The sequence below is a fragment of the Syzygium oleosum genome, unplaced genomic scaffold (assembly GCF_021117445.2).
Source record: "Syzygium oleosum isolate NSW1041296 unplaced genomic scaffold, Sole_v2.1 Sole_v2.43, whole genome shotgun sequence".
NCBI classification, from domain to species: domain Eukaryota; kingdom Viridiplantae; phylum Streptophyta; class Magnoliopsida; order Myrtales; family Myrtaceae; genus Syzygium; species Syzygium oleosum.
This window is the reverse complement of record NW_026607527.1, coordinates 536483-553994: the sequence shown is the minus strand read 5'-3', so window position 1 is coordinate 553994 and position 17512 is coordinate 536483. Positions and strand designations below refer to the sequence as shown.

General features: G+C 39.1%; 1 protein-coding gene across 2 annotated transcripts; it reads left to right on the top strand.

The window, feature by feature from the left end:
* The first annotated feature begins 8768 nt into the window (after positions 1-8768).
* LOC130136174 (pyruvate, phosphate dikinase, chloroplastic-like) lies at positions 8769-17136 on the top strand. Of its 2 annotated transcripts, XM_056306317.1 has the most exons (20): positions 8771-9159; positions 10392-10448; positions 10691-10924; positions 11122-11259; positions 11501-11663; positions 11785-12020; positions 12112-12240; positions 12490-12669; positions 13045-13182; positions 13919-14083; positions 14157-14318; positions 14420-14509; positions 14634-14772; positions 14897-15074; positions 15517-15646; positions 15835-15963; positions 16064-16201; positions 16314-16391; positions 16652-16743; positions 17054-17136. In XM_056306317.1, exons 1-20 carry the CDS (start codon positions 9088-9090, stop codon positions 17094-17096), a joined length of 2691 nt encoding a protein of 896 aa, XP_056162292.1. In that variant the 5' UTR covers positions 8771-9087; the 3' UTR covers positions 17097-17136. The 2 variants fall into 2 exon arrangements, with proteins under 2 accessions (XP_056162293.1, XP_056162292.1); XM_056306318.1 differs by lacking the exon at positions 10392-10448 and having other exon boundaries at positions 8769-9159.
* The last annotated feature ends 376 nt before the right edge of the window (positions 17137-17512 follow it).

Genomic DNA, 17512 nt, shown 5'->3' with positions numbered 1-17512 from the left:
TCATAAAGCTTTTGCACTTATGCCAATTGAGTCCATCTGGCCAACTTTAGACGAAAATCAATGATGTGGACGCAGGCCGTCCTACATTACAAGATCAGCGCTAATGTAGATAATTTTTAATAATATTTAATCTTTTTCCAATTTTTTATTGAGTTATTTATTTATTTTTCCCCTTTTTTCTGTTCTTCTCTTTTCTTTCTTTACTTTTCTCTTCTTTATTTTTTTTATTTTTTATTTTTTTCCTCTGCTAGCCATCACCGGGCCTTGTCGATGGCCAAAGACCTCCGCCGGCCTCAAGTGAGGACCGCCCTTAATGAGGATTCTTCCTCAATGATGGTAATAACTATGTGAAGGCTCTTTCACTGAGTTTTTCGTAATTAAGCTTATTCATAATCTTTTTGTCAGATTTCCAATGTGGACATCGGGAAGGAGCATTAACTTGTATAATTAATTTCGGAATCAAGCTTCATTGACTGACTCAACAAAATAGGGAAAATTATTTAAAAAGTCCTAAATGTATTGCAATTGTGACAATTTAATCCTAATTTTTTTTTTGTCAATTGAGTTATAAAGCTTTTGCACTTATGCCAATTGAGTCAATCTTGCCAACTTTAGACGAAAATCGCTGATGTGGACGCAGGTCGTCCTACATTACAAGATCACCGCTAACGTAGATAATTTTTAATAATATTTAATCTTTTTTCCAATTTTTTATTGAGTTATTTATTTATTTTTCCACTTTTTTCTGTTCTTCTCTTTTCTTTCTTTACTTTTCTCTTCTTTACTTTTTTTATTTTTTATTTTTTCCCTCTGCTAGCCATCATCGGGCCTTGTCGATGGCCAAAGACCTCCGCCGGCCTCAAGCGAGGACTGCCCTTAATGAGGATTCTTCCTCAGTGATGGTAATAACTATGTGAAGGCTCTTTCACAGAGTTTTTCCTAATTAAGCTTATTAATAATCTTTTTGTCAGATTTCCAATGTGGACATCGGGAAGGAGCATTAACTTGTATAATTAATTTCGGAATCAAGCTTCATTGACTGACTCAACAAAATAGGGAAAATTATTTAAAAATTCCTAAATTTATTGCAATTGTGACAATTTAATCTTAATTTTTTTTTTTGTCAATTGAGTCATAAAGCTTTTGTACTTATGCCAATTGAGTCCATCTTGCCAACTTTAAATGAAAATCGCTGATGTGGACACAGGCCGTCCTACATTACAAGATCAGCGCTAACGTAGATAAATTTTAATAATATTTAATCTTTTTTCGAATTTTTTATTGAGTTATTTATTTTTTTTCCCTTTTTTCTGTTCTTCTCTTTTCTTTCTTTACTTTTCTCTTCTTTACTTTTTTTATTTTTTATTTTTTCCCTCTGCTAGCCATCACCGGGCCTTGTCGATGGCCAAAGACCTCCGCTGGCCTCAAGCGAGGACCGCCCTTAATGAGGATTCTTCCTCAATGATGGTAATAACTATGTGAAGGCTCTTTCACTGAGTTTTTCGTAATTAAGCTTATTAATAATCTTTTTGTCAGATTTCCAATGTGGACAACGGGAAGAAGCATTAACTTGTATAATTAATTTCGGAATCAAGCTTCATTGATTGACTCAACAAAATAGGGAAAATTATTTAAAAAGTCCTAAATGTATTGCAATTGTGACAATTTAATCCTAATTTTTTTTTGTCAATTGAGTCATAAAGCTTTTGCACTTATGCCAATTGAGTCCATATTGCCAACTTTAGACGAAAATCGCTGATGTGGACGCAGGCCGTCCTACATTACAAGATCAGCGCTAACGTAGATAATTTTTAATAATATTTAATCTTTTTTCGAATTTTTTATTGAGTTATTTATTTATTTTTCCCTTTTTTCTGTTCTTCTCTTTTCTTTCTTTACTTTTCTCTTCTTTACTTTTTTATTTTTTATTTTTTCCCTCTGCTAGCCATCACCGGGCCTTGTCGATGGCCAAAGACCTCCGCCGGCCTCAAGCGAGGACCGCCCTTAATGAGGATTCTTCCTCAATGATGGTAATAACTATGTGAAGGCTCTTTCACTGAGTTTTTCCTAATTAAGCTTATTAATAATCTTTTTGTTAGATTTCCAATGTGGACATCGGGAAGGAGCATTAACTTGTATAATTAATTTCGGAATCAAGCTACATTGACTGACTCAACAAAATAGGGAAAATTATTTAAAAAGTCCTAAATGTATTGCAATTGTGACAATTTAATCCTAATTTTTTTTTGTCAATTGAGTCATAAAGCTTTTGCACTTATGCCAATTGAGTCAATCTTGCCAACTTTAGACGAAAATCGCTGATGTGGACGCAGGCCGTCCTACATTACAAGATCACCGCTAACTTAGATAATTTTTAATAATATTTAATCTTTTTTCGAATTTTTTATTGAGTTATTTATTTATTTTTCCCTTTTTTCTGTTCTTCTCTTTTCTTTCTTTACTTTTCTCTTCTTTACTTTTTTTATTTTTTATTTTTTCCCTCTGCTAGCCATCACCGGGCCTTGTCGATGGCCAAAGACCTCCGCCGGCCTCAAGCGAGGACCGCCCTTAATGAGGATTCTTCCTCAATGATGGTAATAACTATGTGAAGGCTCTTTCACTGAGATTTTCCTAATTAAGCTTATTAATAATCTTTTTGTCAGATTTCCAATGTGGACATCGGGAAGGAGCATTAACTTGTATAATTAATTTCGGAATCAAGCTTCATTGACTGACTCAACAAAATAGGGAAAATTATTTAAAAAGTCCTAAATTTATTGCAATTGTGACAATTTAATCCTAATTTTTTTTTGTCAACTGAGTCATAAAGCTTTTGTGCTTATGCCAATTGAGTCCACCTGGCCAACTTTAAACGAAAATCGCTGATGTGGACGCAGGCCGTCCTACATTACAAGATCAGCGCTAACGTAGATAATTTTTAATAATATTTAATCTTTTTTCCAATTTTTTATTGAGTTGTTTATTTATTTTTCCCTTTTTTCTGTTCTTCTCTTTTCTTTCTTTACTTTTCTCTTCTTTACTTTTTTTATTTTTTATTTTTTCCCTCTGCTAGCCATCACCGGGCCTTGTCGATGGCCAAAGACCTCCGCCGGCCTCAAGCGAGGACCGCCCTTAATGAGGATTCTTCCTCAATGATGGTAATAACTATGTGAAGGCTCTTTCACTGAGATTTTCCTAATTAAGCTTATTCATAATCTTTTTGTCAGATTTCCAATGTGGACATCGGGAAGGAGCATTAACTTGTATAATTAATTTCGGAATCAAGCTTCATTGACTGACTCAACAAAATAGGGAAAATTATTTAAAAAGTCCTAAATTTATTGCAATTGTGACAATTTAATCCTAATTTTTTTTGTCAATTGAGTCATAAAGCTTTTGTACTTATGCTAATTGAGTCCACCTGGCCAACTTTAGACGAAAATTGCTGATGTGGACGCAGGCCGTCCTACATTACAAGATCAGCGCCAACGTAGATAATTTTTAATAATATTTAATCTTTTTTCAAATTTTTTATTGAGTTGTTTATTTATTTTTCCCTTTTTTCTGTTCTTCTCTTTTCTTTCTTTACTTTTCTCTTCTTTACTTTTTTATTTTTTATTTTTTCCCTCTGCTAGCCATCACCGGGCCTTGTCGATGGCCAAAGACCTCCGCCGGCCTCAAGCAAGGGCCGCCCTCCCTATCCTCAAGCGAGGGTCATCCTCACCTGGGCCGGCAAGGGCGGTCCTCGCTTGAGGCCGGCAACCTCCGCTGGCCCGGCAATGGCCGATGGAGGGAAAAAGAAAAAGAAAAAAGAAAAGAAAAGAAGAGAAAAGTAAAAAAAGAAGAAAAGAAGGAAAAGAGAAGAAAAGAAAAAAATTAATGTTTTGCTAGAGCTCGCTCGATCCCAGCGAGGTCGAGCCTTGCTAGCCTTTGCCTATGGCCAGTCGCCAACTGTCACAAAGGCCTAGCAACTGTTGGTGGAAGAAGGAAAATGAAAAAGAAAGAAAAGAAAAGAATTTCAAATTTTCAAAATTCAAAAATTTTTAAAAATTGTAAAACTTGTTTACGTTAGCGCCGATCGTGTCACGTAAGATGGACGGTGTCCATGTCAATAATTTCCGCCCAAAATTAACCGAAAGGACTAGACCGACAAATTGTCAAAAGGTTTATGACTCAATTAACATAATTGAAAATTTTAGGACTGAATTAGTAGAAGTACAATAAGTTTAGCACTTTTTGATAATTTCCTCCGTCCTTTTCTGTCTTCATCGACAGAGGAGAGAAGAGGCGGGCCGCGGGGCAAAGCAACGGACGCAACGACGGGCAGTGCGACAATATGGCTGGGTTACAACGGCGACAGGGTCGCGATGGTCACGAAGTCACGGTAGTAAAAGGGTGCTCGCTACAGCGGCAAAGGGTGGATGGGAGGTGGAAAGAGGGGACAAAAGCTAGGGTTTCTGTTTCTTTTTTATGGGAAGAGAGGGTTGTGAGTGATTTCCCCATACAATAAAGATAATTTGGTCATTTTAGAAACTGCACTAAATTTTTAATGATAGGAAGGAAGGTGTCATTAGACTCTGGTTGCTGTCCCGAGCGCTTCCACTTTTGAATAAGCTACGTAATATTTCAAGTAAGTGAAAAATCAGGTCGATACATACTATGATCTCAATCCATGCATGCGCATTTTATTCCTATCATGTCAATGTTTTACATAGAAAAACACGCAGATTCCACGTACTCTTTTGGGTGTATGCATAACCTTGTCTATTAACACACACTTATTACTAATCAAAAGTACTACAGTACCCACTTATTCTCTCTGTAGGAACATTGTCGTGGTAGTGGATTGTATGGTTGGGACATCGTGACCACTGCGCCCTTCTTGGAAAACTTACCAAAAAAGTCTAAAATTTGCTGCACTTATGTCAATTCAATTCTAAATCTTTCAATCGTGCCAATTGAGTCCTCAAACTTTTGACAATTTATTAATTTAGTTCTTCCAGTCAATTTTGGCTAAAAATTGTTAACATTGACGCCGACCGTCCCACGTGGTACGGCAGGCGTTAATGTGTACAATTTTTATATAAAATTCAAATTTTCTAATTATTTTTAATTTTCTTTATTTTGTTTTTCATTTTCCTTCTTCCTCCACCAGTCGTCGGGCCTCACTAGATCTCGGCAAGCTCAAGCCTCACCAACCCTCGCTTGTAGCTGGTCGCCAACCCTCGCCGAGGCCCCCATGGCTGATGGAGGAAGAAGGAAAATGAAAAAGAAAGAAAAGAAAAAATTCAAAAATTTAAAAATTTAAAAATTTTGAATTTTTTTTGAAATTTTTTTAAAAATTGTCCATTGTCAGTGCCAACCATGCCATTAGGATGGCCAGTGTTCACAATAGCAATTTCTAGCCAAAATTAACCGGAAAGACTAAATTAGCACATTATCAAGAGTTTTAGGACTCAATCAACACAATTGAAAGATTTATAATTAAATTGACATAAGTACAATAGATTTATGACTTTTTTGGTAATTTTCCCCGCTCTTCTCTGTGTTCATCGATAGAGGAGAGAAGAGAATAGGCGAGCCACGGAGCAAAGTAACGGACACGACTGACGGGCAATGTGACAATATGGCTGGGTTACGACGGCAACCAGGATGCGATGATCACGGTTTGACGGCAGGAAAAGGGTCGTCACTGCAGCGGTAAAGGGTGGATGGGAGGTGGAAAGAGGGGGCAAAAGTTAGGTTTCTTTTTATTTTTTTATGGGGAGAGAGGGTTGTGAGTGACTTCCTCATGCAATAAGGATAATTTGGCCATTTTTTTAAACTGCACTAAAGTTTAATAAATAGGAAGGAAGATGCCATTAGATTGTGGTCGCTGTCCCGCGCGCTTCAACTTCGAATACGCTACATAACATTTCGAGCAAGTGAAGAACCGGGTGGATACATGCTACGACCTCGATCCTTGCACGCCGCATCTTATTGCTATCATTATTATATTTATTAATGTTTTGCATAGAAAAACCACGCAGATTCCATGTAACCTTTTGGGTGTACATCTAACTTGTTTATTAACACGCACTTATTGCTAATTGAAAAGTAATATAATACCCACTTGTCTTTCTTAACCATAAAAGCCACGTCGATGCAGAGAAAAGATTATGGAATTATTGGAAGACACACCGCGGCAAAATTATCGAATCGTGCGTGGAACGAACTACATGTTCATTGTCAGTTTGTAATAAACATACGTGACGTAAGCAAGTCAGATGCATGCATCACCAGCCCCCAGTTTCAGAATCCGCCAGAGCCCATGGTATTACCCTCTTTCAAACAAAGATATTCATCGTATATTAAAAACATTAAAATCTTGGAAATTCTTGTCTTTTCGAATGTCAATCCGGGCGAAACTGGACATCGTTTTTCTCTTGCCATCCAGTGTCCATTTGAACTAATCGACACGGGGAAGAATAGATACAGCGACAGCATATAGGCGTTGCACAAACGTTATTGATCCTGGTTGGTTTACGTGAACCGTACTACATCACCATGTTTATGTTAGCTCCATATGCGTGTGGGTTAAGCTGGTTTACAAATGCTATGCATCGTAAACCCGAAACCGATAAACTAATTGATATGACAAATTGTTATTAGATTTAGACATGACCCTATTCGTCTATATATGTATTTACAATCTATCATGTTATTTCGAATATGGATCAATCCAACTGTATCTCGGGCTTCCCAAAGACTCCAAAGCAAAATTGGGGTAAATGTTGGACAACGGACTTTGGCATCATTTTCGACAAACGCTTGTGAACGATTATTAGGAGCAGCTGGACCGCGAGTCTGGATTTGTTCATGACATATGCTGTCTTTTTTTTCTCTTTCCCTTGTGGATTTTGTACTTTACGTTGTATCGTCGCGAAGATGTTTTGGATTGGCGTGCGGAGATGACGATGGCTCGTGAGGAGCCTCGGGACTCGAAGGAAGAGGACCAGACTTGAGTGAATTCTCATCGTATGAATCTTTGCATGTTTTGGACATATTCTAAGTATCTAACTGTCCTTGTCGGAGCTGCAAACATGAACTTGAACTCCGACACCCTACGTGAATACGTCACGCCTAAAATTCATCCCCAGTTAGGATTTGATCATGAGTAAGTAGAGAGGCTCAACTCGTGCAATCTCTCATAGGAGGAAGAAATTATTGCATACATTATTTTCTTTTTCAGTTAATGTTTCAGAAGTTTATTAATTAAAGTCCTCCCCAGCCAAGTGAGAAAATGAATTTATAATTTTAGTTAATTAGTATTTTAAGAAAAATGTGTTCCATATGCATGTGTGTTTGGGGTTTTTGGGTGAGAGATCGCTGTATCGGGTCTACCGTCCTTATTGATATTGTAAGTAAGTTGATAAGTAAGGTAAATGAAAGTTGTACTGGTAATTCAAAGTTAGTTGGTAATTTAATTAGAGAAAAATCAGTGAATCACACAAAAATGTTGTTAATTTCATAAAACAATTGAAAGATTTAAGGTGCTATTAAAGAAGGTAACTAAAAGCAAGTAAGAAATAAGAAATTTTTTTCCGATATAAGGGAAATTTTTAATTAAAATAAAAAAAAACAGACGTAGGTAACTAATTGAAATAAGAATTGGTGACGCAAAATTAATTGGTAACTTAATCAGAGAAAAGTTGGATTTGACCAAAAAAATCAGAGAAAAGTTGGTAATCGCTCTTATTAGAGTTATTGATTTTTAAAAGAGTTGGTAAATTTAAGAAGTTAGCAAGCAAGGTAGATAAAAGTGGTAAATAGATTAGATAATAACTTTAAGAAACAATAAATAGACGTTATACGCAACTCAAACAAGAGATTGTAACCTAAAACTAGTCGGTAACTCAATCAAAGTTGGTTAAAGATAAGAAAAGTAACTAATGAAGAATTGGTGAGTTATCATGTTATTACTAGGAAATTAAGTGACGGATAACTTTTGAGAAAGGTATTTATTTGGCAATTACCAAATTCTTCAAAATTCTACCGGTAAGGAATTTCTTTAGAAACACAACAGAATTTGGAGATTTTCTGAACGTCAACAATGTTAGAATAAATTTTGTAATTAGAGTAATAAAACATGAAATTGATATTATATTATATTATCACGATGCAAAATGTAATTTTTGAAAACGTCATTATTCACAGTGGGATTGGATTCCAATACAAAATGTGGAGTATATGGTTTGCATCTTCTTCTTTTTTAACTTGTACTTCTTATTCAATCGGTCCTATTATTGACATTTCTCATACGTCAAGTTGCATTATCTTTTTTCTTTTTATTTGTTCTACTCTATTTCTCATCTCTCTCTCTCATATTTTTGCTCTTGCAGAGAGTGGGAGTCAAACTCACATCTGAAATTAAACGTCCCCATCTCACCCAATTCCCTTCACACCGAGCTGCGTGCCCAATGGTTGTCAATTTGCATTATCAAGTTATGCCTAAAACTATCATGAGAGAGAGACAGAGTCCACAATCCTACATTGATCAAATTGAGAAGAACTAAAAGAACAGATAAGGAATAAGGTTGGTGATTCAACCCCAGAATTGATGTCATCCAATCCGCTATGAGAAGCAGCGGGCATGACCCGGTGACAAACTTACCTGAACTCAGTGGAAAACACACACAAAACTTTGATATTTGCTGTTAGCTTCGGACAAGACGCATACAAAGAACTTCTTCCTGAGTTGCACGTATTTTCCGGGGAGAGAGAGAGAGAGGAAGAGAGCGCAGCCACAGAGCCGAGCCAGGTAGTGGAGGGTAGCCGAGCTGGCAGCTTGAGGAGCCGCCACCAAGTTGTGGTGGCTCACGCTTTCGCCCCTCCAGAAACTATAAATTGGTGGTCTCCTCTCTCACCCTCTCTGCTCATCACACGCTGAGGACACTGCCATTTTCTCACTCCAGCACTCAAACCCTTCAAAGAAAACAAAAACTTCCCCACAGCAGTTCTCTACAAGAATTGGAAGAGAGAGAGAGAGAGAGAGAGAGTGTGTGTGTGTGTGTGTGTGTGTGTGTGTGTGTGTGTGTGTTGGTGAAGATGGAGAGTCGAACAAATGGTCATGCATGTGTTAACTCATCAGTCAACAACAGGGCCTCACTTGAGAAGAAGGTAGGAGAGACCTTCCTTGTCTTCTCCTCTCATGTCTTTTTTAGACGTCTTATGTCTTGGTTACCCTTTTGGGCTATTTGTCTGTCTGTGCGAAGTTTTTCTCTTCTTGTACTCGAGAGTGAACTCCTGCAGACTGTGCCAACACCGCTGCACTAGTTCTCTGTGCCATACTAGGTGGTGTTACCAATTCAAGGATGTAAAAATCTCTACCGGACTAACACAAAAGTAAAAGAAAAACAGAGGGAGCCTGACATGATCTACCTCTGCACTGTCATTGACTCCGCTCAAGGAGTAGTAAAGATTCTAACCTGGCTCTTGAACTGTAAGATGAGGTGGACCTTTCCCTCTCTCACAGGTCTGCTTAATATGAAGGATCGAGAACAGTTAGGCATGCAATTAATTTTTGACGACATGGGCCATTTTATAGTTTTTCCCTTTTCTTTGGGCTATATAATTTTCTCCAATCATGCCCCTGATTAGTGGATTAAAATTTATGGACAGCACCCTAAGTAACTAAAATTAAAAGTGGGTGATTTAAAGCTACTGATCAGGTATGGTTGGAATGGTTGGAGGGAAAACATGGCCTCTTCTTCGGGAGCAAAAAGGTCGAGCACATTAGGCAACATCAAACCTCAGAAATTACCTTCTATCGGAAAATTGATATGCTGGCTATCATCCTCGGAAACCTTACAAGGAGATACTTGTGTAGTTCTAGAGCACCATGTCACCACCTCATGCGATCTGAGTCCCCCCACTTAAATCACTCAATTAGTCGAGTAATTATTGCATACATCTGGCACTTTAGGCCTAATGCATGTAGTTCATTGGATAGTGAGGTCCACATTTATGGAAGTTCAACCGTTGCCAGAGTGGACGACATAGGACAATGAGGTGACATGGAACTCCTGAAGTACACAAGAACTTCTCACCTACATGACATAAACACCTTGCTTTACATCGTCCATGTACCCTGCACTTCCAGAAGTGGTCAAAGTTAAGACGTAGATGAGAAATAACTTAGATATGTACTCTTCTTTCATAAAGATGAATTATCTGAAAGAGAGCTTAAATTTTAGCTCTTTCCTTTTCAGAATGTCTCCAGTTCCAACCTCTGTGATTAGCCTTATGTTATTGGGTACATCTTTAGATGACCCCTATTTGCTCTGTGAAGGCAGCGAAAATTTATCAAGATTGTAATATCATTGTTGCTTTTCCTGTGTCTTGATGGCCAGAGAGTGTATATCTTTGGCAAGGGACGGTGCGAGGGAAACAAAGGGATGAAGTCCCTGGTGAGCATTCTTGAGCTTCATAGAGATGCGAGTCAAGCACAAATTATTGTCTATACCGATTGTTGTAATATTTAATTCCAAGTATATGTTAAGCATTATGTGTTTAGTCTTCCTTGATATATAGTTTTACTTCTCACTTTTTCGAGATTGTAATCACTTAAAATGCTTTTTCGTATCAGAAGTCTAAATATGCATTAATCATGGAATACTTCGTGAACTTTAACGTGCCAATGTATTAATAGTTGGGAGGGAAAGGAGCCAACTTGGCCGAGATGGCGAGCATCGGCTTGTCCGTGCCACCTGGACTGACAATTTCGACTGAGGCATGCCGTGAATACTTGCTCAATGGGAAAAAGTTGCCAGATAGATTGTGGGATGAGGTTTTGACAGCTTTGGAACACATCGAGAAGGAAATAGGGGCTTTACTCGGCGACCCTTTGAAGCCACTTCTCGTCTCTGTTCGCTCTGGTGCTGCTGTAAGAACTCTACACTACTTCTATGTCCTTAATCAGTTGAACTAACCCGGAAAAGAGGTTGGAGCCACCAGGCATTGGATGGCTTAGCTTTTACTCTTGAAGTAATTGTATGTTAGTTAAAGGGATGTTCAGTGTCTTTTATCTTGATGCTGAGACATATCTGTTTACTGATTTTTTCCCGTTGAAATGTGTACTAGATCTCCATGCCTGGCATGATGGACACTATCCTCAACCTGGGATTGAATGATGAAGTGGTGGCTGGTTTAGCTCTGAAAAGTGGGGAGCGCTTTGCTTATGACTCATACAGGCGATTCTTAGACATGTTTGGAAATGTTGTAAGTAGACTGTTCTCCTTCAACTCTGTACACAAAAAACTAGAGAACAATCTATTATACAGTTTTTTTCCTCATAAACCAGTCCATTAGTAAGATTGTTCGCTTGTTTTTCATATGATTCGGTAACAAGGCAGAACCGGTCAAACTCTGACGTTGGTACTTTCTTGATAGGGAATGACTCTTTCACCATCTTGTTTTCTATTACTTTGACTTATTTATAAATTTTTCCTGCATTCTGAAGGTACTGGGCATTTCACACTCCTCATTCGAGGAGAAGTTAGAGTTGATGAAGAGCGCAAAAGGTGTGGACCATGACACTGATTTATCAGCCTCTGATCTCAAAGATCTGGTGGAAGAGTACAAGAAGATTTATGTTAGAGTTAAAGGCATAGAGTTTCCTGCAGGTACTGAACGAAGACCCAGCAACACATGATTCAATGTTTAGAAAATTGATTATGAAAGTTATCTGGAATAACTTAAAAAAGAAGTTGAATTGATCATTCTGTTACTCTAACCTATTCACAGACCCAAAGACACAACTAGAATTGGCTATAAATGCTGTTTTTGATTCGTGGGATAACCCAAGGGCCATCAAGTATCGAAGCATCAATCAGATAACGGGTTTAAAGGGAACTGCTGTGAACATTCAATGCATGGTTTTTGGTAACATGGGGAACTCCTCGGGAACTGGTGTTCTTTTCACCAGGAATCCAAGCACAGGTGACAAGAAACTCTATGGAGAGTTTCTCATGAATGCTCAGGTAATTGTGCTGGTTTTTAATTGACTCTTGCTTGAATTTCTGCATTAATGAGCTTTACTGGCTCATGGTTTGCTGTCTGAATATGCTCTAGGGAGAGGATGTCGTTGCGGGAATTAGAACACCTCAGGACTTGGATTCCATGAAAGATTGCATGCCCGAAGCTTACAATGAGCTGGTGGAGAATTGTGAAGTCCTAGAAGCACACTACAAAGATATGATGGTAAAAGTCCTTCCTCAAAATGGCAAGATCAGTCCTATGATCCAGTATATTATGTTCTTGCTTGCATTTCTTTCCTTGCTCTCGGATGATCCAGAGTGACAAGTCAAAGTTGCCAATCCAGCTCTCTTCGCTTGATTTATTTGAATTCTTTGTGCAACTATTGCAGAATCAGCATAATTAGCAAAAGGCTAATATTGAGCTGGTGCAATATTGGCTAATATTGAGCTGGTACAATATTGGCTTTGACAGGACATAGAGTTCACTGTGCAAGAAAATAAGCTGTGGATGTTGCAGTGCCGGACCGGAAAGCGCACTGGTGCGGGTGCTGTGAAGATCGCGGTAGACTTGGTTAAGGAAGGGCTAATTGATAAGCGTTCTGCAATCAAGATGGTGGAACCACAGCATCTCAACCAACTTCTTCATCCACAGGTAATAGCGTCGATCTAAGTCTGTTGCCTGTAATTGGGTCAGGTGTATCAAAGAAAAGAGCACTGTCGAGTGCTCAGTGGTAATTGCAATTGTGAAGGAAGAAAAAAAGAAGTTTTGTTTTGGTGTCCGTTACATAACTTATCACATTTTTTCAAGGGTTTGTACATGGGCTCAAGTCAACCATCCTAGCACAAAAAGCCTCAAGCAGAATTGTCTTCTCTAAGAATATGTGTATCTCTTAATCTTCATTGTGTATTCCGATGGTGGTGGACTGTGCTCTGTGTGCACGTTAAAAAAAGTCATGCACCAGTTTATAGGTCGATGATAATGCAATGTGGTATGGACACTGATGGATATTTTCTTTTTTTTCTACAGTTTGATAGCCCATCTGCTTACAAGGACAAAGTGATTGCCTCGGGCTTGCCTGCATCTCCAGGTGCCGCAGTTGGCCAGGTCGTTTTCTGTGCAGAGGATGCTGAAGTGTGGCATGCTGAAGGAAAACATGTCATCTTGGTACTCGATCTCCCTTGCTTTCTGTGTATACAGATACATATGTAAACATATAGTCTCTACCATTCTATTGATAGATAAAAGTGAATAATGCAAATTTTATGAGCAGTTTGGTTGAAAAGTGAAGTATGAGCAGCTTGATCATAAGAACACAAAGTTATGTCGCTAGTATATGTTGTCGATTTGCAAGAACAGTCGTATGATTAAGAGATAAGCAGTTCCCCTCAACTTTACGAACATAATGGTTGAAAAACTCAGGTAACGAGTATTATATAAGATGTTGTGGCAGAGGATGTGCTCGGCTAAGAGGGATAATCTAATATGCCAAATGTCAGGTCGAAATGTCGAAGATCAGTTAATAGATTTTGTTAGTGTTCATGGAAGCAGTGCCCATTTATTCTAATTCGTTAAATTTGAATTACCAAAAATTGTATGCGTCAAATAGAAGAAAAATAAATCCAGTGAAATCTTTAAACTCAAAACATATTCAGTGCACTCGTCACGCAAAGTTATAATCCCCTCAGTGACTGTTCCAATGACCTGGGTTGCATGAGTACAATTCGTGGGAAAAAGATTCACAAATTATCTCACAATCCAACAGCTGATCACTGGAATGTTATGTAGTCTAGTTGATGCGCTTTGGCTAGTATAGCAAATATTTGTAAAAAATATGCTTCCCTGATTATTGGTTGCCCTTCATTGTGATTCATTTTGCCATTTTGTTCTGTTCTTGTTAAAGGTAAGGACAGAGACTAGCGCAGAAGATGTTGGAGGAATGCATGCTGCGGCCGGTATTTTGACAGCTAGAGGCGGCATGACATCTCATGCAGCTGTTGTGGCGCGCGGGTGGGGAAAATGTTGTGTCTCTGGATGCTTCAATATGCGAGTAGATGACACTGGGAAGGTACAATGCAGTAACATGTGGGGTATATTGCAAAGGAGGGACTCATGTAGCGTAAAGATCGTCTTTTTTGCAGGTACTAGTGATAGGCGACTTGGTAATCAAGGAAGGAGAATGGATTTCGCTCAACGGGTCAACAGGTGAAGTGATACTGGGAAAACAACCTCTCTCTCCTCCGGCTTTGAGCGGAGATCTGGAGACCTTTATGTTGTGGGCTGACGAAATGAGGCATCTTAAGGTGCTTCCTTAATTGATAAATAGATAGCAGAGCATTCTGTTGATTTTGTGCTTCCAACATGAAATCACTTCTAACATGTACGTCGGTATGATGCTTGCAAGGTCATGGCTAATGTTGACACGCCTGAAGATGCTGCAACCGCAAGAAAAAATGGAGCGCAGGGCATTGGACTTTGCAGAACCGAGCACATGGTATGAGTTTGCTGTTGCACTATAATCCATGCAATTGCTTGATTTTCTGCAACATTGTCTTGCTACAAAGCTGTCTCTGTTGTTCTTATTGACAGTTGATTTGCACACTACTCTGCTTGATCAGTTTTTCGCTTCTGAAGAGAGGATAAAGTATATGAGAAAGATGATCATGGCTGTGACGCCTGAACAGAGGAAAGCAGTGTTGAACATGTTGCTTCCTTTTCAGCGATCGGATTTTGCGGGAATTTTCCGCGCAATGGATGGTACTGTTCTGTTGCTGATCAGCATTTAAGCAATTTAATACAGTTTCTCTCAAAGCTACTCTTTTGTTGGCCGGTTTCTCATGACCTCCTTTTTAACATTGCAACGTAATTTTCTCTACTTCAGGTCTTCCTGTTACGATTCGTCTAATAGACCCACCACTTCATGAGTTCCTCCCTGAAGGAAACATTGAGGATATCATCAGTGAATTGACAGTGGAGACTGGTATTAGTCAGGAAGAAATCCTGTCAAAGATCGAGAAATTGTCCGAAGTTAACCCGATGCTTGGTCTTAGAGGCTGCAGGTTTGTGGTACATCTAGAAAGTACATTAATGGGATCTTGTATGACGTTTCAAGATGATTTAGGATTCGGTTTTTATAGTTAATTTTCACTATGATCTGTACCTGCTGTACTGAATGGCATTTTTCCATAGAAATCCCTGAAACAGAACCAGAAACAATTCTTTTTTTCGTTTTTTCTATCTTGATCACCTTTGACAGATTATCAACTAAGGCTTCCAATCTTCACCTTAGCATACTTGTCTCTTGCAGCTTCTTCTACAATCTTTTCAGAGGGCAAAAAACATGTCTAGAACAGGATTAAGGCCATGTACTCGTTATATTCTTGAGCTAAGATCAAGATTCTGATGCCAAAATAGTCGCCTAACTAAGGGACGTGAGATGTTGGGTCCAACAAGGACAGATCATTACCATTATTTATAAGAGTGTTGACTGCGTGTGTACAGGCTTGGAATATCGTATCCTGAGTTGACGGAGATGCAGGCACGCGCTATATTTGAGGCTTCGCTCTTGGTAAGCAAGGAAGGCATCAAGGTCCTTCCCGAGATAATGGTTCCACTTGTTGGAACACCTGAGGTATAAGTTCTTCAATTATCTATTAACCAATATTTCCACAACATTCCAACCCAAAGCAATTACTGTTCATTATGCATCGACAGCAGAGAAAATTCATTTCAAGATTGCACGCATCATAGTATGTATAATAGACGGTTTGCAGTATTTCCATTTTGAGGTAAAGGCCCGTCGTAAATGCTAACGCGCAGGAGCTAGAGCATCAGTTCACTCTGATAGAAGGTGTGGCGAAGAAAGTGTTCTCCAAGACCGGTTCTTTCATAAGCTATCAGGTGGGGACCATGATCGAGGTCCCGAGGGCATGCTTTGTCGCGGACGAGGTATGAAAGAATGAATCCTCTCTGTATTTTCTTCTCCATCCATTTCCAACTTGAAAGTTTCTCTGATTTTGTTTCTTCTCCTCCAATTCAATAATGGTAGATAGCAAAGAATGCGGAGTTTTTCTCGTTCGGGACGAATGATCTTACACAGATGGCTTTTGGGTACAGCAGAGACGACGTCGGCAAGTTCTTGCCGACATATCTCTCAGAGGGCATTTTGCAAGCCGATCCATTTGTGGTGAGCTAGTTATATATATCGACCACTCGGCATGAATGATCAAGCCCTCGACAGTTTTTAGACCATCATCCTTCTAACTCGTTACTACGAACATGTTGAAAATAACTTGCAGGTACTTGATCGGAAAGGCGTGGGGGAGCTGATCAAGATAGCGATAGAAAAGGGACGGAAAGCTCGGCCTGCCTTGAAGGTAATGAACAAATCCCACAAAATACATGCGAGCGAAGGACTAAATGAACATTTTGAGAGTTAGTTCAAAGAACTAGCCTTACCATAGTATTGAAATTCCGGTCTCATGACTCTCACTATCAGAAGTTCATCCTTGATTCATTTTTGTTAACGCCAAAACAAGCAAATAGGCCATTTCTTGTTTCGTTTTTGAGGATGAGCCAGGTTCTCTATTTTACCAGCATGTATAGGAGGTTAGCCGACTTGATGTTTATAAAACAGGTTGGAATATGTGGGGAGCACGGGGGAGAACCGTCGTCCGTCGCGTTCTTCGCAGAGGTTGGGCTGGACTACGTGTCCTGTTCGCCATTTAGGTAAGAACGATGGTTTCCTTCATCAAAGTTTCAGACGATTTCACTTCTGAACAACGCTAGAGACACTACACATCTACCGACCAAATTTATGTCACGAAATTAAATGGGTGTTTAAACGAGCCCACCACTTCATACAATGACTCCACTCATTTAAGCACTCGATCAAAGTCCGTCCCATCATTTAGTGAACCGAGTTAGTTAAGTGAAGACGCTATGCCTACAATTGTTGTTGTTGCCTTTGATATTGTGCGTACCAAAACTGTTTTTGGTTTCACCTGATGATGTGCTGCTGCATTGACACTTGAAACAGGGTTCCAATTGCAAGGCTAGCTGCAGCTCAAGTTGCTCTATGAAGAGTAGAGTTGGCTAAATTCTCCGGTTTTTTTAGCGCAAAATAATTCATCCTTTTAGGATGTTCACGATGATGATGACGATGATGATGATCAATTCCTTGTAAAATAAGTAGAGTATGCGAGTGCCGTGCACACGGCCTGACTCTGAGCTCTGTACGCACCCTATCTGTATAAGACTCATTTGAAGTTCTGCTATATGGATTACTAAGTAGGTCTTTTGAGTGCCCTGGATTTGTCCATATCTTTGAATGGATTTGTCACATAGATCGTAATGATAACATGCAATCTTTCGGGTCGGATCTCTAAGTTCGCGACACTCCCGAGCACATGGTGCACAATCAACGTAACCCTAATGGCCCGAGCCGTGTCGGAGACCCACCAGTACACTACAAACAGACCACTTCATCCTCCATAAG